Raw genomic sequence first — 27164 nt, 5'->3', positions numbered from 1 at the left:
ACAGAACGATGGGTAAATAGGTAAGGATAATAAGGGGTGGGCAGAGTTTCCTGTCAGTGTTCAGGCAGGGATAGAGGACTGGCAACTGGCATATTATGGTGCGGGGAGCGGAAGAAATAAAATAGCCACCAGGTTTGAGTGATTACCCTACGCCAGGAACTAAGTGAGGTATCCGCAACACATGCAGTGTGATCCTCGCCATCGCACTGAGTAGACACCATATCAACACAGTCTGCAAGTGAGTACATGGACAGAGAGAAAGCACGCCTAAGATCAAACTGGAGGGCCCGCATTCAAATTCCCAATCCACAGGGAGCAGCTAGGTGCTTTCTGATGTCGTGAACTCACTGAGGCGGAGCCGCTTTTCACCACCACACACGGATCACGAGTGAGAACACATTTTGTGTGTGAAGCACTCCTTGGAAATTTCAGATGGGGAATTTTAAGTGTTGCTTGATTCAAACACAGTGAAAGCACAGATCCAACACCAACGATTTCTCTAAACCTTTATTGTTTTTATGCGGCTTGATCCTTTTGTGGAAAGAAAGGATTCCAAGATGAACAAGTCAGTTCTTCGTTTAAACAGCATTTGATCCTCATTACAGAGAACAACAAACAAAAGATCTGTGGCACATCATCTTTGGAAAGATCTTTTGCACATTTTTCTTCTAAAAAAAAAAACAAACTATAATTTTCTCAGAGATCGTGTATGTCTCTTTCAAAGGACTATACGAGGCAGCTAAATTTTATTCACAAAAGCCCCAAGTCGCAGTTTCATTGCTGAAGTAGATAAAATGCAGGGAGTCCCCCTCCCCATTAATTTGCCTCGCCATCTTCCTGTTGAGAGCATCACTGCTCCCTACCCTACATACAAAATCATTGTGTCGACGACAGCTGGCACAGTACTCCACAGTGATTAAAGAAAACTCGCTAAAGATATACCAGTGACTTTCATTTATCAACTGGACAATTCATTCCTTTATTAAACAATTTTATTAATATGAAGATTTAACTTTCCTCTAATGTTATAAGAAAGCAAAAATATATAATATAATATAATATATAATGGTAATAAATAAAAAAAGGCAACCCTGCTCAGGTATCATCCAAAACATGATCACATTCAGAAAAAAAAAAGGGGGGGGGGGACACACCAAGATTTGGGAGACACACGTACACGCACACACACCCCAGCATGGACAGTGTATTCTTGGTATCTGAGGGAGGATGTACAGAAATTTTAACACCACGTGCTGATGGCCGGACAAAAAGCAAAGTTAATACTGCCTGTGCTGAGCATACTTCAGCATCTACTCTTCTGCAAAGCAAGTTCTCGGGCTTGGGGCAGCCACCGCCTGCAGCGCAGGGCAGCTCAGCCAGCCTCCTGTCAGGGGTCTTCCCAGGCCGGCGTCTTAACAGACACTGACGAGCTGTAGGGTTTTCTTCCTGCCCTCTTGGGCTCCCTCTTAGGTAGAGACGTGCGAGCGCTCCTCTGCCCATAGCGGCACCTACTGACGTCTGACGTGCAGAAGTGCGGCTTCCCGGAAAACAAGGAGAAGCTGACAGCTGCCTGAAGGATAGTGGTAGCTGGCATTTGTCAGTTCATCATAAATAAGAACTAAAACGCATGCTCAGTGCTCACGATTCATGAAGAGATGGGTACTCTGTTACCAAGAAACGCACACATCTGGATTGCATACTTGAGATTCACGCCACAGAAATACCACCCGCCACGTTGGAAAGAACTCTCCAACATCACTGCGTTTGGCCATCGCACCTCCCCGCAGCAAGATGAGCCGAAAAGAAAAGAAAACAAAACAGACACGGGAAAACACCTCCCATCCACTCACTCTAAATGGGACTAAAAGCCAGAGCGGCAACTGCCAGAGAAAGGAAGACAAAGCGTAAGTCCTGTGTCCCGGATCCCGGCCGCCCCTACAGCTGCGATGGGAACGAGCTTCCGTCCCCACACCCAAATCTGTAACTCTGTGTTCCCTCAAAGAAGTCCAAATATTCTTTCAAGATTTAAATACTGCTAGTTACTGGTAAAGAGTGTGACAGATGAAGTGGCAATGTTTTTCAAAGATGTGTTGTAGTGTTTAAGAAAATCACTAAGAAAAAAGGGAGCGAGAATCTGGTAGGAGGCAGGGAGACATTTTTAAGTACATTAAAAAAAGTCCAACCTCAAACCTTATTTCATTTACTGCGAGATGCACAAATGCACTGCAAACTTCATAAAGCAGACGAGAAGGTGTGAAGGCCCACGTCACGCCTACTGGAGCCATGGCAAAACACACATGGACAATTTGAAAACTGGGTTTGCTTAACAAAGGTGTGAGGAATAAACCCAATTCAATCTCTAGGTGCATGCGTGTGTGTGTGTGTATATATATATATTTATATATCTGAAACAAATTTTGTTCATTGTGGAGGACAAAATGGTTTTTTTCTTTCCAAAAGTCACTTAACAAGAATAATAATAAAAATAGTAAGCTCCTGACCTTACTACGGTTAATATATAAGATATCAATTTAAGGCAAGCTTGTGCCAGAAAGGGGTAGAGTTTGCTAGCATCTAAACATCCTGAGATCTGGCGTTACACAATACAGAACAAGGGAACGAGGTGTGGTCCAATTTGTCTAGGAGAAATATCTATAAATTTTGGCTAAAAGAATCCATAAACTTTTTGCTTAAAAAAAATCATTTGCTTGCTTTGCCCGCTTGGTCTTATGATCCAGTCATCATACCAGGAGGCCAAGCTCTGCTGTGGTCATTCACTCCTGCCAGCTGCGTCCCGGGCCCCTGACTGCACCCACACACGGCCTAGGTTTGTAGCCTCTGAACCCCGTGTCGTGTGGAGAGCCTGTCACTTGGCAGGGCTCTTACATTCACACATTCACAGTTTACAAAGGACAGGAGAGAGTCAAGCGGCATTCTTCCATCTCCTCTTGAGGAGAGAGAGACACACACAGACACAGACACACACAGACACAGACACACACACACACTGCTGTAGTGCTAGTGGGGAGATTCACACCGTGTTTATTCCTTCAGATGTTTTGTGTGTGTGTCACTCTGAAATGTGCACTGTTACTACTGTGACAAGATTTCCATGTGTCCCAAGGTTTCATTTTATTTTCTAATCTTTCCAAATTGTCTACCTCAGTACAAATTGTGCCTTTGGAACTTGTAAGCGTGAAGTGGAAAAATGCAAGTGATTTAAAAAGTCCTTAAGACTTCTGTACACAACTGTAGCAGGGGGAAAAGACATGAACGAAAAGGACTCATCAGCCACTACCTCTTGCAGACTGCACTTTAAAGGTAGCCACTGGGGAACTTGTTTTTGGGTACAGTAAGTGTGGCAGTAAGAGTAAGAAATGTCCAGTGACCAGAAGAGTACAAGCTGATGATCTATGTAAATGTTAAGAGTTTAAAGGGACAAATAAAAATTGAATACAGAGTTCAGAAAAAGGCCACTGAGAAAGCAATTTGTTCTTTTAGAACTGGCTAATCAATCCACTGGAAGGTAGCTCCAGTGGGGTGGCACCGCGGCTGCTGGAACGCGGCTCTGGCGCGATCTGCATCGGTGAGGACCTACGGGAGCCACCTAAGCCTTCAGAGCTGACAGGCGTTTGTTCCCAGGAGTGGCAGGGGTCACAGGGAGGGGCAGCCCAGGAGGAGGAGGAAAGAAAGATGCTAGAATCATCGCATACACCCGATTCTGGTGCCTTGTGCCCCACATGTGGAGGTGACTGCACAACGCTGTAAGCACACACCCTGCCACGCAGTTACTGTCCTTTGAACACCGGATCGTCTGTCTGAACGAATACACTGAAAAGGAACACTGCTTTGCTCCACGGCATCAGTAAATGAAAGGAGCCAGTCAGGGTCACATATCGAGGTCTGGCCTCAGCCACCACGTCAGCAAAGACAGGCCGGAGGAGGAGCTCCACCCACACCAGCAGCTCACACTGTGACAGACACACACTGCCCCATCCTCTGCACGTCCCTTTGTGTAGTCACCAAACTACCAACAAAGCTCTTACATTCACCACGGGAACCTTCGGAGTCTTCAGTATAAATACAAACGGTTCTCCCTTCTTCACAATAAATAAATATCCAAGTGTGAAACATGCTTGGTAGGAAACAATATGAAGAGAGTCAGAGTGGGGTGGAGAATTAACCAGTTACACAATACACACTCCTCAGTTTTAATACATGTGCAAATTCTACCTCTTTCTAGAAGGGATAAAAAGAATTGGCTTTCAGATAAATGCACTCAAAACAACCACCTTCAAAGTTTCAATGAAAAAGAAAACCTGTGCTTATGGGCATGAGGAAATTCTACTTGTGTTCTTTCAGCCCATGCCATTCAGAACGAACTGGGTTTAACACACACAGTATGACAATAGCGTCTGGGAAGGCCACAGTTCCTCCTGAACGTAATCAAATCGAGTTGACCAAGAACACTGGAGTGAAGGCATGTGGTGACAATTTTTTAAAAGTCCAATTAATCCCCAAATCTCCACATCCTCTCAGGGAGTTAATTTTCCTAGACAGTAAAGGGATTGGAAGGTCTGGTTTTGCTATAAATATAAAATAATTTGTAGCAGAAAAATATAGCCTCTCTAAGAAGTAGATTTCATTTTTCTTTGTTCACTAACAAAACTCTGAGTTGGTTAGACACATTAGAGTTACCACATTTACTGCAGACCACACACAGCACCTCAAATTCCAGCTCTATTTCAACACAAAAGCACTTCCTCCATCTGGTCAGGTATCAGTGTTGATTCCCTTCTTTCCCAAGGCTGGACATTCAGAGGATGGCCAATGCCAACCGCCTTGCTAGCCAGCCCCTTGCACCGAAGGGAGGGGGCAGGGCCACGTCCTCCACAGTCTCTGTCGACCTTGTGATGGCTCCCCCTCCACGGCGTTGACCTCAGCTGACAAGCAGCACAACTGGTGGTGAATCTGTGGGACTAAAGGCCACGGGGCGGGGGCCGCCTTCAGTTTTATAAATTAGGACAATACTTGGTATTATCAAAACCACCATTCATTGGCAGAAAGAGGGGCAGAGTGGAGTCCTTCACAACATTATGGTTTACAGATGGCAATCAGAATGTATTAAACAAATATTTCCCCCAAAACGTTAAAAAAAATCATCCACAAAGCCCTTCACCAAAATTCATTGTTTAAAAAAAAATTGCCTTCTGGGAATGGACTAGTGAGGCTACTGAGATGATGGGGTTTGCTTCCAGAGTGGAGACTGCTTCTCCTCGATTCACTCGCAACTTGCATCCTGCTGGCTTTTTAAAAAAATCACACTCACACAGAAATGTCTCCAGACCACTCCTACACCCAATCGGCTACATTGCACTTCTGTCCTTCAGTTAGGAAAGGCAATATCATCTCTGTGGCCGGCAGCCCTCCTCTCTCTGCTTCTGCAGAACCATTGCGTCCCACGAATGATCACACAGGTCTCGAGAGGTTACGTGGACAAATGTCCTGGCCATGTCACGGTGCTTTAAGTTCGGCGTCCTGATGAGACAGATGTCCAGACTGGATGTGAGGCTTCCAATGTGCAAATAAGTTTCCAAGGCATTGAGTCAACTTGGGCCTCCATTAAGGTGTTCTGGTTAATTGTTTGAGTCGTTGAAAACCCTGTCTTGTATAGTGCACCAAATCCACCAAACTGCTGTTGAGGGCCAAGGTGCCCACATTTGTGCTGAGCTGAGCAAAAAATTCTACAAATAAAACCAAACCAAAACCAAGTAAGTAAGTTTGCACACACACAGATAAAATGGAAACACAACAATTCCAGCTCTTGGAAACTATCCCCCCCAAATTACATACTTCAACCAACAGCAAAAAACTGTAACCACCTGCCAGGTCCTCACATGGCCCCGGGAGATTAGAAGGGCAGGCCCCGGGCTGGCTTGCCCGCTGAATCCATAGTGCCCAGCACAATGGCTAGCACTTAGAAAGTACTCCACATATACTTTTGGCCCAATGGATGTGCGAATACAAAGTAAAAACCAGTGTTAGTTTGCTGAGAAAGACGAAGCTCTAAGAGGCTCTGGAGAAAGTAAGCGACTGCAGCCGGTTGGCTGCCGCCTCCCTGACAACCAGGAGCAGCTACACAGGGGCCTGCGAGGCTGGCCTCCACATGCGACAGCGTTCCCTTAGAGGTCACGGACAGGCGCCCTAACTGCACGCTCTGCCGCTCCTAAAGCTTAGAACTTCCAAGGGCCTCTTCCTCAAAATAAGGCTCAAGAATCACTGAACTCAGAATCTGAGTTAGGTTATTTCATGTCTCAAATGTGCTGAGCCCAAGAACAGCCAGTGTCTTTCCACATGTTGGCCTTGTCCTTAGCCAGCTTTTTGGCTCAGGCTGACATAAGGGCACCAGGACTGTGAAGGGGCTAGAGGCTAAAGCTGCCTCTCATTTGGCCTTGCTAAGATCCAGCCACACAAGTCCAGCTCCATGCCAGTGAGCTCAAGGGAGCACTGCAATTAGGTTATGAGGCAGAATTGAAAAAACTCAAGGGGCACACATTTCCTTTCCAAACCAATGGTGTTATTCTCTCCGGGCCCCAGGCTCCAGTGACTACCACCATACAGCCCCATTTACCTTTATTCCTCCTTGCCAGGGCCTCAGCCTGTTCCCAAAGATCAAAGGCGGTGAGAATGTGGGATGTGATGCTGACATAGGACGATGTCATGTTCTGGATGGTGACCGGGGTGCTGACGGTGGCAGTCATCCCGCTGCTCCCCACGCTGCCAGCACTTGACTGGGACCCGAGACAGCTGGCAGGAGAAGGCATTGGGGAAAGAGGGGATGGTGTGCCCGTGCTTCTACAAAGTGGAAGAGGAGAGAGAACTGGTCAATCACCTAGACCCCAGATCACATATTCTGGTCTCTGGAACTGTAGTCCAAGTCACAAAGGCTCAGCATATAAACCCCAAATGCCAGTCATTGCTGAAGGCATTCCTACAAGGTCACAGAAACACCCTAACAGGTTCATCTGTACCCAAACACACTTTCTTGCGCCATTTGCAGTCTACTTCTTCTCTTTGGACTCCCTCCCCCTTCCCACACCCAATTCCAACTTATCCCAGTGAAAGTTCTCTCTGTATTGCATTCAAGCTTTCCCCCATTCGGGGCTGCCTGGTGAACACTGGCTCAGGCCCAGGCACTCTTCAGGACGCTGTGCATACGTGACAGCTTCCTTCCTGCCACTGCCTGAACTTCTCCCTCTTCTTGCATGTATCTTCTAGTCCTTTTTCTGGATCACAACACCATGGAGGCAGAGACCCAGCCTTACTAACACTGGTTTCATGGGCACTTGGCACATTAGAGTGGGCTCTTGATTAAAACCAACCAACCAACCACTGAATCAATGCATGAACTGGGCAGGGAGCTGCCATGTATCCGAGACTCAACCTCATCTGTGCTCTCAGCTCAGTAGCTCCACGTGCAAAATAACAGGCGTCTCCATGTGGACTGAATGAGAAACGCAAATGAAGTCACACAGCCATTAAAAACAAACGAAAAAGGCCAGGAGATGGAGGGCTGGACCGTCAGGAGCAGCGGCGGCGGCCTCGTGATGCGCCACTGGCCCCGGGCCGATGCCCAGCGGAACACGCACCGTTAGGGACTAGGCAGGAAGCGTTACAGGGCAGCAATTCCTGTCTGCGCTGTTTCCTGCCGCGTCCCCGGTAGCCACGCAGGGCTGGCGGGAAGAAGGTGCTCCGTGTGTGCACACACAGGCGGGACGAGGGTCGAAGGAGCTGACTAACAATGTGACTAACACCCTACTAGCTTCAAGCGGTCTCAGAAGTGGGAGCCGTGACAGTGGTCACAGTGAGAAGCTACTTCCCAGTCGGGACATTCTGTTTTCTTTTCTTTTTTTTTCTTTTTCTTTCTTTTCTTTTTTTTCTTTCTTTTCTTTTCTTTTTTTTTTGACAGGCAGAGTGGACAGTGAGAGAGAGAGACAGAGAGAAAGGTCTTCCTTTTGCCGTTGGTTCACCCTCCAATGGCCGCTGCGGCCGGCGCACCGCGCTGATCCGATGGCAGGAGCCAGGAGCAGGTGCTTTTCCTGGTCTCCCATGGGGTGCAGGGCCCAAGCACCTGGGCCATCCTCCACTGCACTCTCTGGCCACAGCAGAGAGCTGGCCTGGAAGAGGGGCAACCGGGACAGAATCCGGCGCCCCAACCGGGACTAGAACCCGGTGTGCCGGCGCCGCTAGGTGGAGGATTAGCCTAGTGAGCCACGGCACCGGCCATGGGACATTCTGTTTTCAAGAGAGGCCATCTGGGAGTGTCCTCTCCTGAGTGTGCTAGAAATGGGGCAGTGAAAGTCTCGTGAAAGTCTTCAGATAGCAAAATCTATCTGAGCTGGGCACTTCACAAGGAGCATGAGCAAACTAAAGGACACGCGAGGCGGGCACTACAGGGAAGAAATTCCATCTGCATTTTAAACAACTTGGGCAAGGATTAGGTTTTTCAACATCCTGCATTATAATGCGTGAACAACTTCAGTTCACAAAGTGCGGAAAACAATTTTGCTACAGCTAATTCACTCTGAGCGTGCCTGGTATGGACTCTGGAGATGGAAGGTACGCAGTTATGGAAAGCTCTTGTTTACTGAAATGCCAAGAAGACCTGTCACATGAGGGGCGAAGGACTTTGGCTCTGGAGCTGTGGACTTGGCCTCTGGCTGTTTTGTGACCTTAGGCATTATCTAAAGACCCCCAAAGCTCTCAAAGTGAACTCTTATTCTTTGCAGTTACCTCCATGATAAAATCCAATGAACAAAAACTTTGATTTATAGCTATTTCTCAAAAAGATGCTAATGTTAAGTCTAAAGAGCAAATAAGCGCATACATAAATGAAGCACATAATTTTTTAGAGGGCAAAGTCACATACATATACAAGGGATATTCAAAAAGTTCATGGAAAATGCATGTTACAATACATGGATGATTACAGATCCAATGCATGCTGTTTGCGTCAAATAAAGTTTTTGTTTGCTTGTTTTAGAAAAAAGATTTATTTATCTGAAAAGTAAATTAAGAGAGAAAGAGATCTATCAATCTTCCATCCACTAGTTCATTTCCCAAATGCCTGTAACAGCGAGGATCTAGGCCAGCCTGAAGCCAGGAGCCAGGAACTCTATTCAGGAATCCAACATGGGTGGCAGGGAACCCTAGGAATTGGGCCTCCTTTAGCTACCTCCTAGGCCCATGAGCAGGAAGCTGGCTCGGCAGCACGGAGTACCCAGGCTTGAACCAGACGTTCCTAGGTGGGATGTGGGCATCTCGCAGCAGCTTTAGCTGCTATGCCACAATGCCCACCACAAATACATCTTTTATTCTCATTTTCCAAGAACTTTTTGAAGTGCCCCCACATCTACAAGTGATTGTGAAAGCAAGAAATAAAGAACGGACTCAATTTTGGAAGTTATTTAAATGAGACTTGATTACCTTGCGATGCATGGAGAAGGTGCTTGGGCAACTTTGGAAGAACTGGTGCAAAAGTGTTCGTTGAGAGTACGGGAATACTTTATTGCTATGTCTTTTTTACACCGAAACATTGCCATATTCAAAATGGACTGGCAACGCATGCTGTGAGCAGAAACAGAAGTTAAAATCAAGTTCTTATTACCCATGGTCACCCAACCTCTTACAGCCTAATAAATACACCGGATTTTCCTCATCTGCATGAGGAAGTATATCTCAAGAATCTTTACTACGCTGCTCAGACACATAAACTAGAGGAAAAACAGGAATACACAGACATCGTTTAAATAACAAGAGCAAGGGACTTACTTATCAAGCCATCAGTGAAATGGCAGCAGAGACTACTTCATAATCATTAACTCTCAGTGGCACTAAGCCCTTGAGCAAACTACGAGTTTGCCTCCCATAACTTCCACATCATGAAAACAAATTTTAGATACTTTTGTTTCATCAAAAGACACAAAAACACTGAGACATCGTTAATTAGGTAAAGCAAAAATACGCACCATAAAACAGCAAATATTTTCTCTTGGGTTGTGGCACTTGAAAAGGATTTTAATGACATTATGAACCTACAGGAAAACAAGAAAGTACATGTGGTTAGATGAAAATCCTAGGCACAAATACATCTAGCTAAGCTTGTCTCAGTTATCTACGCTGGTCTTTCCTGAAGACGTGAAGCCTGGAAGGAGAATGAGATACAAAAAGCCAAGGCCTCGGAACGATGGCGAAGGCCTTTGGGGAAAGGCGAGGAGGGCAGCTCCGGAAGAGTGTGGAGCTGCACAGGAAGGAAGACGTGGCTTCCACCGAGCCCGCAGGTGGAAGGGTTGTCCTGAGCTAGCTCCTCTTCTAGGACACGATTTTAGGCAGCAACAGCTTCGAGTGACTGAGCTGTCCTCACACTAAACAGGTTAGAGCGAGGAGGGTGAGGGGAGAGGTGCGGGAGACGCACTCACTTGAGGAGCTCTGCGGTGTCGGAGTAGACGGCGTAGGCGGCCTTGCACGCCGGGCTCTCCGACTCCATGGCTATCCCGCACTCGACGAAGGACAAGACGGCTTCCAGGTACTTGAAAGCTTTCCCAACCTTGTCAGTCTGCAGAAGAACACGGGCACTGTCAGGCCCCCGGCTCTTCTACGCTTCCCCCCATTCTTCACTACAGCCTCCCTCAACGCGCTCAGTTCAACAGAGGCGAGAGACAGTGTGAGAATGTACGTTAGCTCTGTCTTACCCACACATGCCCCTTAGCAAAAACTCACTAGGAAAAGGAAAATAATCCTGTATGAAGACTACTCTCTCAAAGCCTTACAGAGGGGCCGGCACTGTGGCAGAGCAGGTAAAGCTGCCACCTGTTTACCTCCCGGCTGCTCCTCTTCCGATCCAGCTCCCTACTAATGGCCTGAGAGAGCAGTAGAATATGGCCGAAATGCTTGGGCCCCTGCACCCACGTGGGAGACTTGGATGAAGCCCTTCGAGGTTTTTTTTTTTTTTTTTTTTTTTTTTTTGGACAGGCAGAGTTAGTGAGAGAGAGACAGAGAGGCAGAGAGAAGGGTCTTCCTTTTCTGTTGCTTCACCCCCCCAAATGGCCGCCACGGCCAGCGTGCTGCGCCAGGAGCCAGGTGCTTCTTCCTGGTTTCCCATGCGGGTGCAGGGCTCAAGCACTTGGGTCATCCTCCACTGCACTCCCAGGCCACAGCAGAGAGCTGGACTGGAAGAGGAGCAACCGGGACAGAATCCGGCGCCCCAACTGGGACTAGAACCTGGTATGCCGGCGCTATAGGTGGAGGATTAGCATAGTGAGCCACAGCACTGGCCAGCCCTTTGCTCTTGACTTTGGATTGACCAGCTTTGGCCCTTGCAGCCATTTGGGGAGTGAGATAGAAGACCTTTCTCTGTGTCTCCCTCTCTGTAGCTCTAACCTCTCAAATAAATAAATAAATAAAAATCTAAAAAAACAAAAAAAAAAAACCAAAAAAAAAACCCTACCAAATAGACAAGATACCTTATGGAAGTAAAGCATTAATAAGCACAACAGTCCCCCAGACAGTACCATGCATTCACATAGTCTATAACTTTCTTGAGAAAGAGATTGTTCTGCACATCCAGCGCAGTATGTTTTCTGAGCAGCTCAGATAAAAGACCTAACAGCCACCTTTTAATGCATTTGAGACCTCACACATTAATCTCCTTTGGTGTCTAAGTTTAGTCAAGGCTATCCCCCCTGGGCCAAGGGATATAGTTTCAGTGAAATCAGATACTGTGGTCACCTTAAACTGGAATACACATTTGAACCCTTAATATGCTTCTCACTGAAGACAAATGACTAGTTCAATGAATGAGATCAGCTATAATGTGCAACTCACTTTTCTCTATATGTGAGAGCAACTGATTAACACAAAACACATAAGCCTGTATTTTCTGCTGGTGCTGTCAATTTGATACGTTCAAAAAGGATGAAAACAGTAAAGATGTTAAGTAGACTATAAGGAGATGGTGACAGGTCAGCCAAGAGATGGTTGAGGCTGCAAGTTAATTTACAGTTCACAGGAGAGAAGCAGAGAAAATTCTTCCCTTTGGCAAGCTGACAATAATCACCGGCATGCATCCTGCTCCTGTACTTTAAGGGAATGGGGTGAATGGGGCTGCTGAATATACACCCCTAACGTGGGATCTTCAAACATTCATGGAAATGTGTATTTGAAAAGCTATGCATGCATTTCAAATATTTTTAAATATAAAAAATAGTTTGAGAGGCCAAGAGACAGAGAGAGATCTCTCACTGAATGGCTCACTCCCCAAATGACCAGGAGTGGGAACTGAATCCAGAGCAGACAGCTACGAATGGAGCCAGGATTCAAACCCAAGCACTCGGATATGAGATGCAGTTGTACCAACTGCTATCTTACCTGTAGTGCTACACTCCAGCCCCTAAACAACTTAATTCAAAAAAAAAATTTTTTTAAGAGAACTCAGGCTCAGAAGATTAGTGACAGAAAGAATAAAAATCAAATTAACATGCCCCAGTTAATCAGCAGTATAGGACACAATTGGATTGCCTCACTAATGGGAATCCAATCCTTCAAATTTGCTTATCTAAGACCATCTTTTGCAGAATTTTCAAAATAAATATTAGCCTTAAGGCAGAAACCAAAGAAACTGCAATGTACCGTGGCAATTTGACTATCTCCACTTTCTAGAGATGTAAGTATTTTATAAAGCTACCAATGATAATAATCTTGTGACAAATCTGTATATCTCCTGAAATAGTGCCAAAATAGTGGGGTTCTAATGTCTCTACTCAACAATGAACATAACCTGGAAATACAGTCCTCTGTTCTTGGTAGTGTGCCGTCTGAAATGCAAAATGTACCTCTTTGGAGACACTATACAATTAAGGGGACTACTATGGAAAAGGCGGGCCACAGGGTTATTACCCAAACTGGCATGTTTTAAGAGCACAGAGGGGTATATGAGGAGTCTTAATGGAAAATTATGTATTAGGAAAAAACTAAGCACGGCTTTCAAAAAATTTTACACCAAAACAACAAACTTTGATTCCACTTTCCATAAACTTTAAAAAGCAGTTTGATAATTTCTTATTAAAATGGGATGCCACCAACTTGAAACCAGGGCCATTCTGGTACACTGGTTTGTATAGCCTCTTTGGGCAACGAAAAAGAAAATATGCATATGTATAGGTTAAAAACAAAAGAAAGTTCCCTGGAGCTAATCTTACATGTTTGAACAATGAGGGTATCTACTGCTGAAAGTCCGATGACAAAATCTTAGATACCTGACTTACAGTGCTCAATATATACTCAGTTCCAACAACTTATACGGTTCCAAAGACGATCTTGCACGGTTGGAAGGGTGGAGTTAAGTGTGCCATTGCTTGGAGCAGTCTTAATCTGACGGAGGTCATTCAGGTACAGGGTAGCTTTTGGAAGAGGCCTAGAGTGAATTATTTTCTGTACCCCTCTATAGCATGCAGCATGGCAGGCTATCAGTAAGCCTTCTGCTCAATGATGCGGACCTGAAGGGTCTCAGTTCACCCCTCCTAAGCCTGTCTGAAAACAGGGGCATCACCGCAGATCGCTGAGGCGTCCCAGGCCAGGATCTCCACAGAGCACCACAGGTAGTGACATCTGGGGATTGCAGAGGGGGAGCGCTCCAGAACACCTGGCGAGGTTGGTATGTGGGAGAAAAAGGGAATCAGCGCCTCTCTCCCATGGGACCGAAGTCCCACACACAGCTTTCCAGGGAGTATGGCACATCTGCAGGGGATTAGGTTTGGGGAAGACGTCCAGTACATAAAAGCCCCAGAGCTGTAGATGTTTAAGTAAACAAAGGGTAGGCATGATCTCATCATACTACAGGACAGGTGTAAATGCACACTTAATTATGTCTACAATTAACAAGAAAATCATCACCTTCCAGAAAGTTCAAAAGCATGTTTACCAACAGTGCAATCATCAGCTTCAACTTCAAATTTCAACTAACAAAGGCCTTCAGGTTAGTCTCTCGAGGTTGTGAAGAGAGTTTTGGGGTGCAAACAGATTTCCTTGATTGGTGAAGTGTTTCAGGTTGAACACAAATTGACTCAACCAGCAGAACTCACTACCACATCCGACAAAATGCACTCAGGTGTAAAATCACCAGGTGGATTACTTCCACGTGTTTAGATACAAAAGTTGTGACAAGACACTTGGCATAACTGCCCACGGTCAGACAATCAATGGAGCCTAAAAAGAACTCCACAAAAAGACCTCTTACTACTTGGTCACCAAGATCCCGGTTGTCCTCCTTACGCTGTAGGCCCCCACTCCCCATATTTAATTAGAAAGCATTCTACCCGAGGGGTAAAGAGCCATGACTGACCATTGTCTCTGCTTTGTCCTTCAACTTTTTGGCTTCCTTCATGTGAAAATCAGCTTGTTGTCTGAAAAAGGAAAAATGAAGGGTGGATCTGAAATTACTAGGTGCAGGCAGATAGCGAAAGATGCCAAGGGGGCCGGGGCCGGGGGTGCGGAGAGGGTCAGTGAAGACAGAAGGGCGTGGGTGGGGCGGGGGGCAGGGGGGCAGGGGGGCAGGGGATGGGAGAGAGAGGCCGGGGGAAGCACCCGCAGTGGTACCTGTTGCGCTTCACTTGAGGCCTCCCTGGTTTAGAGTTACCATTTGGCAAAGAAGGCACGGGGAAGGGATTTGCAGCATCCCCAGAAGCTCCCTGTGAAAAACCATTCCTCGGATTACACTCTGACCTATGAGCTCACTGTCCTCAAAGTGCCGTCCCCGTGAGGGCCCAACGCAGGAGTTCAGAGAGCAGCGCATTAGGTGCTGCCCGGTGCAGTGCGGCCAAACGCGCGCCCAGCCAGGCCAACGGCAGCCACGCTCTCATCTTACTGCGGACTCGGACAGACATGAAGTCAAGAATGTCCCTGAGAGGAGGGGACGCTTCTCGGGCAACACCCCACCCCCAGTTAACAAAAGGGGTTATTGGTTTCCGCTGTGACTGCTAACACAGACTCCGAGATCATGTAAAGCGGGCACAGCACCTGACAGATCAGTACACAAATCTAGTCCGCCTTTTTACCACTAAATCATTTTAGGAAATGACCTCCATTTTTTAAGTCATATTAACTACATTTGACTTTCCCTCCAAAAAGTGAAACTTTTAAACACAAACAAGGCAGTCCTGCCTTATTAAAGGGATGGACAGCTCTGCTGGACTATCACTAGGAACCAACCTCATTTGAGAACTCGACGAACAGACAGCCAGGCTGCCCCATTCCCGCCCAGCGCACGCCCAGCTCACCTTGTGCTCCACAGCGCCTCCACAGCCCTTCCCCGGTACTTTTCTGTGCTTGACGACGGAAGAGTCTTTATGGCTGCTCTTGGTACTACTGGCACTTTTGTGAGGGTCTGAGCCACAGCTGTCCGTTTCCTGCCTGGACCTCTTGTGTGCAGGCTTCGTTGGCTTCTGGGAGGAGGAGGAGGAGGAGGAGGAGGAGGAGGAAGAAGACGAGGACGAGGAGGACGAGGACACAGGTGGAGGGGGAGGCATCTCCTTCTTTGAGGGCTCTGAGGAGGGCCTGGGTATCCTGGAGCAAAGCATCACACAAAGGTAAGTTGAGGCAAAACACAAATCACACAGCTCAGTGCTCTAGTTATAAAAGGACAAGATGGCTGCTGGCATGAAAGGTTGAAGGTCACACAGCAGGAAAGCATGTAAGAAGGTCCAATTCAGGACTTCTGGTGCCTTTGACAAATGTAGCCCTATTCATTAGCAAAAACCAAGCTGCCTGATTTCTCAGGAAGCTTGCAGACTCTGCCAGCAGTGCTAACCGGCCCCAACTCTGGCCTCAGCTGCCCCTCAACTTGGAGCTTTGTCTGTCCTCTGACAAGCAGGCAGGCTCGGCGACATCTCTGCATCTGACACTTTGGTCTCTCTCTCCCCCTCTCATCTCTGTTGGCTTCCACATGGTAACACTATGCACTTGTTTTTGCCAGATCATCTTGGGAAGCAATTTTCCAAACAAATACCAGAGTAAATGACAGCTACCCCTCAGCTCACAGCAGACACCGCGTGTCCTGTAAAGTCTTAACTCTGAAAGAGCAAGCGCTAGACTCGGACTCCTGAAGTCCAATCTTGGCTTCAGCAATCAGAGAGAACCTGCAACCTTGGACAAGACATTTTCTTTCTCTGTGCCTCTGTTTCCAAGTCTTCAAAGAAAGCATAACAGTGTGTTTATTTTTTAATTTTCCTTTAGAAAAAAGATCCCAGATGTTTAGGAAATTTTTCATAGTGAAAATGCTTATAAGATCCCTAAATCTGATGCCAAATGAACTGATTCCCATAAGGTCCTCATGGATGAAAACAATACGAGGGGGCTGGTGCTGTGGCGCAGCAGGTTAATGCCCTGGCCTGAAGCCCAGCATCCCATATGGGTGCCAGTTCAAGACTGGCTGCTCCACTTCCCATCTAGCTCTCTGCTATGGCCTGGGATAGCAGTAGAAAATGGCCCAGGTCCTTGGGCCCCTGAACCCGCTTGGGAGACCCGGAAGAAGCTCCTGGCTTCAGATTAGCACAGCTCCGGCCATTGCGGCCAACTGGGGAATGAACCAGCAGATGGAAGACCTCTCTCCCTCTCTCTGCCTCTCTTCTCTCTGTGTAACTCTTTCAAGTAAAATAAATAAATATTAAAAAAAAAACCATGAAACACACTTAGCCCATCCCCAAAATGGGCCAGAATGAATTTATTAAACTATCGACTTTACTGTAGAAGACAAACTTCCCCGTGTCAGGACCTGAGAAGATTACAGCCTTGTGGGGCTGCCCCTCACCTAGATACTCACTTTGTTTTAGAAGATTCTCTGTGGGAGGATGAGGATGAAGAGGACTGGGGTTTGACTTCTTTCTCCAGTCTGATTCTCTTGTTATCGTAGTCTTTTTCTGCTTCGCCCTATTATTATGGTATAATAAGCAAAGAGTGTTACAAGCGTAACTGCATAGGCAAAATAGAAAACTGAAAAGGCAAAGAGAGTCCTTTTGGTTTTTGGAGATGTCCATGTACACGCAGCAACCTTATCATCAGTACTCAGTGGGAGTGTGGGATTAGGGGTGGGATGGACAGTCCATGTGGAAAGACTTGCCCGGGCTCAGGACGGTGGGCGTCAAAAACAACAGCTGACAAGAAAGCAGACACTGTCACATCACTGATGGCTTTCCACACGTGAAGGAATCAACAGAACACCGAGATGCTTTTCAAGTAACACGCATCACACCTGAGGTCACCCCTTGCCCTGCTTCTTTCAAGAGCCATGCACTTACACCCACCAAGTTATTGCTTGTATCATATCAAAGTGGACTACTGAAAGCTCATTTTTCACTAGAAGTAAGTATATTCCTGGAAAAGAGGCTACAAAATCCTCTGGACATCTTACAGAAAAGCCTGCAAAGGCACACCAGATAAAAACAGCCTCTCTGGGATTCTTCCTCCTCCCCCTCCACCCGGCCCCACATCATTTTCACATGTCTCCCAACATATACACAGACATACAGTCTTATTTTTCAAAATACTGGATAAACAAAGGGCTATAAATATGATTTTAATGGGATGAAGAAGAGGAAAGCAATCTGTAACAACAGGACTTAAGTACCTCAAAAACACCTACTTATACCAACTACAGCCCTAAATAAATGCACTTAATAATAAAAAGAACAATGAGTTCTTCATGGCCAAAGTCTTTTTCACCATCCATGTCAACGTTACAAGAGATCTAACAGACCCCACACTGGCTCCTTGCACTGGTCTGGGTTCTGGAAGGAAGAGCCCACCTTCTCTCTGGCTGGTGGCAGTGAAGGGGCAGGGGGCAGGCCTTCACTTAGCTCTCATGCGCATTTAGAATGAGACTCCAGAGCTAGAAAGCGGGACGCCGCCGGTCAATCTAGGACTGATCCCTAGATCCCTAACAAATCTAAAATCCTCTCTTAAGCTATAAAGGCAAACTCAGTTTTCAAATTCACTGATGGTGAGAGGCCTCAGTTTTTACCACGTCCTCTTCTCTGAGCTCTGTGTTTCTCCAAGGAAATGGAATAAGTTAAGATGTATAGGCTTGGGACAACTGTACCCCAAACCAGAGTGCCTGGATTTGAGCCTCTGTTCCACTCTCAATTCCAGCTCTGCTAATGTGCACCCTGGAAAGACACAGATGGTTCAAGGACTTTGGCCTGTCACCCACAGGTTGAGTACCTGGTTCCTAGCTTTGGCGCCAGACCTCAGTTGAGTATCCGGCTCCTAGCTTTGGATTGGCCCAGCCCTGCCTATTGTAGGCATTTGAAGATTGAACCAGTTGACAGGAGATCTCTCTCTCTTTCTCCTTCAATTAAGATGAAAATAAATAAAAGAGAGACAGCACTCGATGGCTCACTCTACAAATGTTCACAACAGTTGGGGTTGAGCCAGAACCAGGAACTCAGTCTCCTATGTGGATGGCAGGAATCCAATTCTACAAAATCACTTAGGCCAAAAGTCCAACCCCAATATTTATTCTGATTAAATGTTGAAGTGATATGTTTTTCATTTGCTATTCATGTATTTATTATTTCTATCTATCTGACAGACAGACACGGATAGAGACAAGATCGTCCATCACTCCTCAAATGTCCACCACAGCTTGGTCTGGACCAGGTGGAAACCAGGAACTCAATCTGGGTCCCCCATGTGGATGGTAGGGACCCAAGCACCACCTGCTGCCTCCTGGGGTTTGGATTAGCAGGAGGCTGGAATGATAGGCAGAACCAGGACTTGAAACCAGCAGTCTGATTGAAGAGATATTTTAGAAACTAAGTAAAATTACTTCTGAAATTATTACTAGTAGTTTTCTTCTCCCAGAAAACATTCAGAATTACAGATGTAGCTCACATTGTATTTCTACTGAACAACTCTGTTCTCCACAACTTAAGTTGATCTGCAAATTGGGCTCTGAACTTCCACTAACCCAATGCAAAGATGGAATAATTCATATATAAGTGGATAATACAAAAAATCAGTTACTCAGAAACATAACCACTCATTATAGGAAACGAGGGAAAACGTATCTTGAGGAATCTAATAAGGAGGTAACATGTGAGGTAAGTAAGCGTGTCCTAAACCCACAACTAAAATACAACAGGAAATTGCACACAGCTGTTTCTCCAGGCGCACAATTCAGAAGTGAAAGGTGCGGGGACATGCTGTGAGAAGCTTGCAGGACCACTGTGACGGGCTCTGCCCAGCACACAGCCCTCTGCTCCCCAACTCATGGGTCCAGCACTGGAGTGGAATGGTGAGGGAGAAAAAACAAATCAGATGAAAATGATGGGCTTCAACAGGAACCTTACCACTGCATGGTAATCCCCATAACCATGCCCAGTGTACCCTGGCACTCAAGGGCTCAGTGAATTAAGTTTTTGATTAAAGGCTGGACACCTAGCCTGGCAAACAAACTATGCTGGAAGATGGGACATCTGAGTTTCAGAAAAGTCAAAATTAGCTAAAATATCCACATGGCTGTGAGCTTGTACTTGAGGCAGTAAAATAGGCTTTCACTAGGAGGAGTCTGCAGCAGTTTCACGACACACAGTGGGCCCCAAGGCAAAACTGAGAATACATCATCCACAAGGTCATTTTGTAAAGAAAACCACCAAGTCCACAGGCAGAATGAGAGGTAATTTTTGTTTGTGTATTTCATGTTGCTTAGGACATGCTCGTTACGGCTATAAACCCAAGTGGCAGACCTTGTAAACCACACATGCAAATAAGGTTCACAGTGAGTCAGCCCTCACAAACCGGTTATGACTGGCCTGTGCCAATCCAGCGACCTGAGAGAACAGCCAGCAACAGACAAGAAACCACCAGACACTGCCTGCCACTCTGGCTTTAATGAGAGGGTTGGCACTTACGGAAAGAATGTGCTTTATGCTGATACCTAACAACTTGGGAGCAGATAATGTTCTAGAAGCTAGTAGAAAGGAAACCATCATATTCAATCAAGCCAGCGTGCCCTTGTGCCGATTACGCATCACCCTGGGAGGCAGCCCTGCGGGCTCGAGTGCTGGATTTGTTTTGCACACTGTGCAGCTGGAACCCTGTCATCGCCTGTCTGGAACAGACACTGAGGCTTCCCCAGGGCAGGCACTCAGGCTCTGTCCGTTGGCACAGAAATCAATCTTAGCAGCTGAGGGCCCTGGAAGCAGGGCCACACTGCAGCTTTCAGTGGAAGGCCTTAGGACAGGGCCATAAAGTGAAAGCCACACACTACTGGGTGACAGGAAAGGCAGATTTGAATTCTAAGAACAAGGCCCCTGAAAAATAAGAGGCACAGTGGTCTAAAGCCATGGGAAAACCTTATGAGAGCCATGCACTCTTTCCTCATGAGGAAAAAGATGTCCCTTTGCTTTGTGACTTATCCCCAGGTCACCCCCACCTCAGGGAATCCGGTCTAAAGCCTGGGTTTCAGAAATTCTTTATTCATAAGGATAAGCCTCAGTGATACCTGCATCAACCACAAAACGAGGCTGCCGGCTGCTGATCTGGGCCTAACCGACTTGTTTGCTCTTCTTAACCTGTTGGGTCAGGCAGCCACGGACCATTTGCCAAATGCTGCTCCACCTACAGAGCCCAGCAAAAGGGCAGGAACAAAGACCATAAAAGGAAGAGAGGGGCCCCTTCCAGGCCTAGCTGGCCTGTAGGGAGATGCCTCCAAGGCAGCCTGAGACCCACCCCAGCACGGGTTCAACCCCAGACAGCTGCTTATAGGTAGCAGGGGAAAATGAAGGTGGCTTCTTCCACATCTGATACTTACTTTGGGCCACAGATTTTTCTAACTGAATGAAAGGTATTGTCCACAGCACCTTTGTGATAGGGGTGGGATTGCTGGGAGGGAGGAGGAGAAGGCGGGAGCGTCTGAAAGGGAAATGAAAGTAGAGGAGGACTGTGTGGGGGCAGGCTGGAGGCAAGGGAGAAACAGAGCCCGGAAGGACACCACAACTGCCCGTCAGAACCCAGTCTTGAACTCTGACCTTCTGCCTTGCATGCAGAACACATGGGAAAACTCGCTGGGCTGGGAGAAGGCACGCTTGGACCTTCTGGATCTCATCTATAAAAGGCAGTGGCTGAACCACTCTCAGCTAAGATTCTTTTAACACGCACAGTCTGAGACTCTATTGTCTTCCCCAGAGAGAAGCTAATGAGCTTGAGAACTTCTGAGCGTAAGACAACCAGAAAATCAGCCTTCTGGGAAATTCGGGTACATCCCTGAGCTGTGCCAGCGAAGGAGCTTCAGTAAGGAACAGACACGTGGGACAGCCAGTCCAAGCATGCACCAAGCGCAGGGGCCGGGATTCCTGGAAAGGCAGCATGTGTCCACGGGAAGGGAAGGCCAGTCCGTGTTTCTCCTCCTCAGTGAGGGACTCAGGAATCAGGATGCCCGAAAACAGCCTTAGCTGCGGTGTGCACGTAGCAGCGATGCCCTTCCCAGGGGAGCCACCAGGCCTGACGACACTGGATCTAAGGGCTTTAGGAAATTACAAGGGACTCACTCTCAAGCCCTAGTGTTTTGATGGGTAATGACGGGGGCTACTGATTTGGAGAAACCATCCCCAAAGAGACAGTGGGATCTTGGATGGAAGGAAAGACAGAAGCGAGCGCCCCCACCAGGCAGGAGGGGCATTTTCCCATCTGCACCGTAACTTCCCTCCTCACTCCAGAGCACAGGCAGAAGCGAGGGCACTTACGTTTGCTCTTCAAAATGTTAAAGTGTCTTGGTCAGTAAAACAAGTAATTTAGAAAAATGAAAGACTGGGATGTACGTTTTGTTCAGTTATTTATCTAAGTGGTTTTCAAGACAGACTATGCATTTATTTGAAATGTATATTATATGCAACAACGCCTGGAAGGCCACACAGCTCCCACATGCAGCTTGGGGCATGTCAGGGTCATTTTAGAATGCTCGCAAGTGGCACCAGTCTGACTGTGTACTATATTGTGACCCTCAACATCAACATTTCTTTCAAATTTGGAAATTTAACAATTACATAAATAAAATAAAGTTGGAATTATAAATTCCAATAAGATCAATACAATTTAGTGTTTTACATAAGGAGCACTATGCAAGTTTAAGACTATATACCAGGGCTGGTATTGTGGTGCAGTGGGTTACAGCCCTAGTCTGCAGTGCTAGCATCCCATATGGGCGCCAGTTCTAGTCCCAGCTGCTCCTCTTCTGATCCAGCTCTCTGCTAATGGCCTGGGAAAGCAGAAGATGGCCCCACGTCCCTGGGCCCCTGCACCCACATGGGAGACTTGGAAGAAGCTCCTGGCTCCTGGCTTCGGATTGGTGCAGCTCTGGCCATTGCAGTCATTTGGGGAGTGAACCAGAGGAATGGAAGACTTCTCTCTCTGACTCTACCTCTCTGTGTAACTCTGTCTTTCAAATAAATAAAATAATTCCAAAAAAAAAAAAAAAAGACAACTATACACCATTGCAATTTTCACCACATGCTTTTCAGTCAAAAATTACTCCAAGGCTATTTAAACCCTTTGAAAATATCTGTTAAGTTTTGTACCAGGAGAGGGACAAGACTACAAAGTCTTTAAATGAAAACACTAAGTTTCATTCATGTGAAGAATCAAGCACACTCCTGAAGGTCTCCCTGTATCCTGAGAGAATTTTGTTTACACACTCAAAATGAAGTGAAAGAAATCCTCACTATCAAACTTCAGGGAAAGTATCCAAGCTTTAAAAAGATCACAGCTCTGCCTCCGCCACGGAGGGCCACGACCCCTGCGAGGTTGCCCACTGGAGACATCACACATGTCAGAGGGCTGGAGCCCAGGAGGCCTGAACAAGCAACAGGGCTACTGATGAGGAGAGGCAGACAGGGAAGGGCTCAGAATCAGTGCGTTCACTATTCCTCACCTGGAATCCAGCAGGAAGAGGAAGAATGAAAACAAAACAAACAAACACAAACAAAAAACATGTGAGTCCCTGCTCGTGAAATTAGCGTCAGCTGACCGGTTCTCATATTCATTTGGAAGCTTCTAAGAAATGTTTTAACTAAAGGTATAATTCAGACAGGGAATTCCTGGTTGCCTGGATACATGATTGCAGCACACCTGAGGAATTCTGGACCCCACCCCGCAAAGATTGCTTCTTGCATGATCCGGCCCTGTAATGAGGTTCCACTGCAGTGCTTCCCAGCCCTGCTAGGCCTTAGGACCGCCTAGAGAATTTCAGAAATACCAAGACGGGTGGGAAGGGCATGCCTATATTTTGCCATCAGTGCCTAGGCTCTCCAGGTGACCATAATACAGCAGATGTTTGGAACCAAAAGCCAGACTCCAATCCCATTGGTCCCATGTCCTCAGACTGTGTCCCGGGCCAGATCGCCCAGCTGCTTGCACAGAGAGGAAGCAAGCATTGTTTCTCCATGCTGTAAACACAGAGATAAATACCTGCCCTGGCAGAGCTCAGCAGAAACCTGGGAATGGCTTTTAAAGGGCCCAGTTCTTAGAGACAACAGGGAGAGCTAGGAGTTTCCCTTTCTAGAGCCATAAGCAACACTTGGATAGTTGCACGGGGTGGGAAGAGGGGGAGGGACTGGGATCAGTAACTCTCCAGGACATCTTCCGATTTCTAAACATTTCTACTTGGTAAGTAAGCATTTCAGAAGTCAGTACTTCCCAGCAATTTCAGGAGGCCAGCCCTGGAGACCACGTCAGACTGCGGCAGCTGGGAGGCACAGGCAGTGTGCGAGTGTACGGGTCTGTTTGACATTTCTTTGCGCACGTTAAACACAGGTTAGGTTTCCTCACCAGGTCCATCACAGTTTTACCCATAAAGTTTTGTACTCTATACAGAAACTCACTCACTCACTCACTCACTCGCCTTCTCCTACCTCACCCAGTAGCGTGTGATCCCACTCCTTGGTGTGCCTGCTGCAGAGGTGTGGCTATCACACCCTCGTGTCTCCTGCGACAAGGCTCACGAGAAAACGGCCACCCTTCACTCCCTTCTCAGAGGTGACGGACTTAGGATCACTTTCCCTTCGCTATTCCAAGTTTAAACTTCCACAGCGGCCTAAGAAGCTTTTCATAGACTTATAAGAGTGTTAAAAATTGTATTCAGAGTACTGGCCCATCGGCTCTGAATAATGGGCAGGCTGGCTTGGGAAAGCCACTGGGGAGCAACTCACTAATCCTCCATATGAAGAAGCACAAATAGATCAAGAGCTCAGTGCTTCAGATTAAGGGGAGGAAGCAGAATGTCCAAACAGAGCTACACCCATGTGCTAGAAGGTTTAAATACTACAGGACATTTTTTCTTTACTATGTCCATTCCTTAAGTGAAACTTCCAAAAAATTGTAATAAATGACAGATGTCCCATGCTTTGCAATGGAGCATACTGCCTGTATTACTTCACAACATACACTAACATACATTTTATAGCTCTAATGAGGTGCTTCATGGTCATGAGATAAAACATGGATGCAATATTAGTACTTAAAAAGATGATACTAGAGGAATGAAACTTGTATAGAACAGTTCTTTAAGTTATTCAGATTAACACTTCAATTCATGTAAGGTCTTCATTTTTAGGGCAAAACCTAATGGGCTAATGGGTAAATACCAATGTTTCCAGCATTCACAAAACTGTACCCAGAACAGTGACAGTGTCCCTGGAGAAGCTGCCCTTCCCAATGACTGCCTTGCAGAATCCAACCTAGCAGACAGCTGAGGGACCTAGCACTTTGCTCACCTGCATCTGCAGGATGGCAAGCACCCAGGACCACACAGTCACCAGGGGAGAAGGCGCACACTCCGCCATCTCCCGGAAACAAAGATTTCCAGGCTCTTCAAAGACAGCTCTGAGCCAGGTTTAAATCAAGCACCAAGCACAGACAGCGCAAAGTCCACACAGGGCCTCCAGCACTGGGTGGGAGGCTGGGCTGCCCACACTCACCTTCCTCTTTTTGGCCAACTTGCAAGAGGGGTCGGAGCTTTTCTTCTCGGAGTCTTGCTTCCTCCCAGCAGGCAGCTGTTTGTCCTCGGGTTTCTTTTGGCGGCTGCCCTTGCCAGGCGGGTGGGGTATGCGTGTAAGAAGGTCCAAGGTGATCTTCACCATCAGGCTTTGTGGGAGAGGAGGGTCCCTGAGCGGCGAGAGCAACTTGGTGTCTCTCAAAGGCACCGGGAGTTTGTCTCTGCGGCCATCCTCCTGGACGACCACAGCCTGCCGGCAGCCACTAGTCCTGGCGCCGCTGCCGCTGGGGGGCACACCTTGGCTCTGTGCCAAGGGAACAAGAGCTAAGGGTTCGGGGCTCCGGGCCTCTGCATGTTCCTTTGTGGGTTCCCGGCCCGCAGGCGCCTTGCAGGGGGCCGGTGGCGGGGGGCTCTTGTGTTTTTTCCGCTCACCGGGGGTGGGAACAGCAGGCTTGGACTCTCGGCCAGCCCCAGAGCGTGGCCTGCCTTTCGTCTTCACTTTAGGCTTGTCCTTGGCGGTCTGCTGCACAGAGTCCAGGGCCCGTCCTGGCTCACTTTCCACCTGCAGGCCAGCCTGCGAGTGGGCCTGGCCAGCAACTTTGGCGGGCTTTTTGGGTTGTTTGGTTCCAAGGGTTTGCCTCAGCAAAGGTTCCTGGGGTGCAGGTGACTTCTGGCAGCTTCTCTTTCCAGAGTGAGAGCCTTCGGGAGGGATCCGGGGGGCTTTGCTGGAGTTCTTGGCGGTTGGATCTTTGGGGTCAGCATGTTCCTGCCCTGTTGTGCCGCTGTCACTGCCGCCCTTGCCCTCCTGGTGTCGGCGCACGGGCTCTGGGCGCCCGAGGCCTTCAGGGAGCGCTGCTGGCTGGCTCACTTTGGTCAACCAGTTGTCCAACTGCCATTTGTTGGTTGTTGGAGGCTCTGGCTAAAAAATAAGGAAACACAGAGAAGACCAATGATGAGAAACTCTTCTTTTTTGTGAGTCATTTGGTTATACAGAATTGTCCTGGGGAGAGGAATTATTTCGAACCTAAGAATTTAGGTTCATGGGGCCCGTGCTGTGGCGCAGTGGGTTAAAGCCCTGGCCTGAAGTCCTGGCATCCCATATGGGTGCCGGTTCTAGTCCCGGCTGCTCCTCTTCCCGTTCAGCTCTCTGCTATGGCCTGGGATAGCAGTAGAAGATGGCCCAAGTCCTTGGGCCCCTGTACCCATGTGGGAGACCCGGAGGAGGCTCCTGGCTTTGTATCAGTACAGCTCCGGCCATCGTGGCCATCTGGGGAGTGAACCAGCGGAAGGAAGACCTCTCTCTCTCTGTCTCTACCTCTCTCTGTAACTCTTTCAAATAAATAAAATAAATCTTAAAAAAAAAAAAAAAGAATTTAGGTTCTGGGGCCAGTTTTGTGGCCAGGAAGTAAGCCACAGCCTGCAAGGACAGGGGCATCCCAAAAGATCATTGGTTCCAGCCCCGGCTGCTCCACTACCAATCCAACTCCCTGCTAATGGGTGTGGGAATACAGATGATGGCCCATGTGCTTGGGTCCCTGACACCACAGTGGGAGACCAGGATGGAGCTCTTGGCTTCAGCTTGGTCCAGCCTTCACTTCTGGACCACCAGGTGAGTGAACCAGAGGATAGAAGATTTCTCCATGTCACCCCCACCCCTGCACTGTTAACTCTCCTGTTCAAAGGACAAAATAAATGTCTAAAAAATTTTTTTAGGTTCTATTTATTCTCCTCCAATCACAGGTCAGATTCTGCAATAATCAACTGTGAAAACACTTCATTTTGGGAATTCTGTTGTAGTAGATATTGACTAATAGCCATAGACAACTACTGAGAATGTTGGTAGTATGAACATTTTGTTCCAATGGTACAGTATGAACAGAGTTGACACATTTTAGCCAACTGTTCTAGTAGTTGGCAAAACAGTGCTGGTAAAATGCTCTATTACAGAGAATAATAAGGGAAATGAGTAACAGGAACTCTTATCAAGGACTTTGAGAAGGTGGCTAGTAAATACACTACGTTTAGTGATTAGCAACAGATGCCATGTTTTGTCTCTTATTTTGACATCCTTTTCAACTGAAAAAGACTTTTTCAAGGATTTCATTTCTCTTATGTACTTAAGAAT

General features: G+C 47.2%; 1 protein-coding gene across 13 annotated transcripts in view; it reads right to left on the bottom strand.

Moving 5' to 3' along the window:
* Positions 1-489: 489 nt before the first annotated feature.
* AFF1 (ALF transcription elongation factor 1) overlaps positions 490-27164 on the bottom strand; it is a 194707-nt gene continuing 168032 nt past the window's right edge. For all 13 annotated transcript variants that reach the window (XM_051820180.2, XM_070047916.1, XM_051820179.2 and 10 more), the window contains 10 exons: positions 25023-25958; positions 16874-16980; positions 15333-15618; positions 14653-14744; positions 14399-14459; positions 10479-10615; positions 10029-10094; positions 9487-9627; positions 6632-6855; positions 490-5744 (listed from right to left, as the gene is read on the bottom strand). In XM_051820180.2, coding sequence (XP_051676140.2) covers positions 5623-5744; positions 6632-6855; positions 9487-9627; positions 10029-10094; positions 10479-10615; positions 14399-14459; positions 14653-14744; positions 15333-15618; positions 16874-16980; positions 25023-25958 — 2172 coding nt within the window. In that variant the 3' untranslated portion in view covers positions 490-5622. The remainder of the gene's footprint in view (positions 5745-6631; positions 6856-9486; positions 9628-10028; positions 10095-10478; positions 10616-14398; positions 14460-14652; positions 14745-15332; positions 15619-16873; positions 16981-25022; positions 25959-27164) is intronic.

Source organism: Oryctolagus cuniculus, chromosome 8 (genome assembly GCF_964237555.1).
Source record: "Oryctolagus cuniculus chromosome 8, mOryCun1.1, whole genome shotgun sequence".
NCBI classification, from domain to species: domain Eukaryota; kingdom Metazoa; phylum Chordata; class Mammalia; order Lagomorpha; family Leporidae; genus Oryctolagus; species Oryctolagus cuniculus.
Note: the sequence above shows the minus strand (reverse complement) of the source record. Positions and strands in the feature narration are given on the sequence as shown.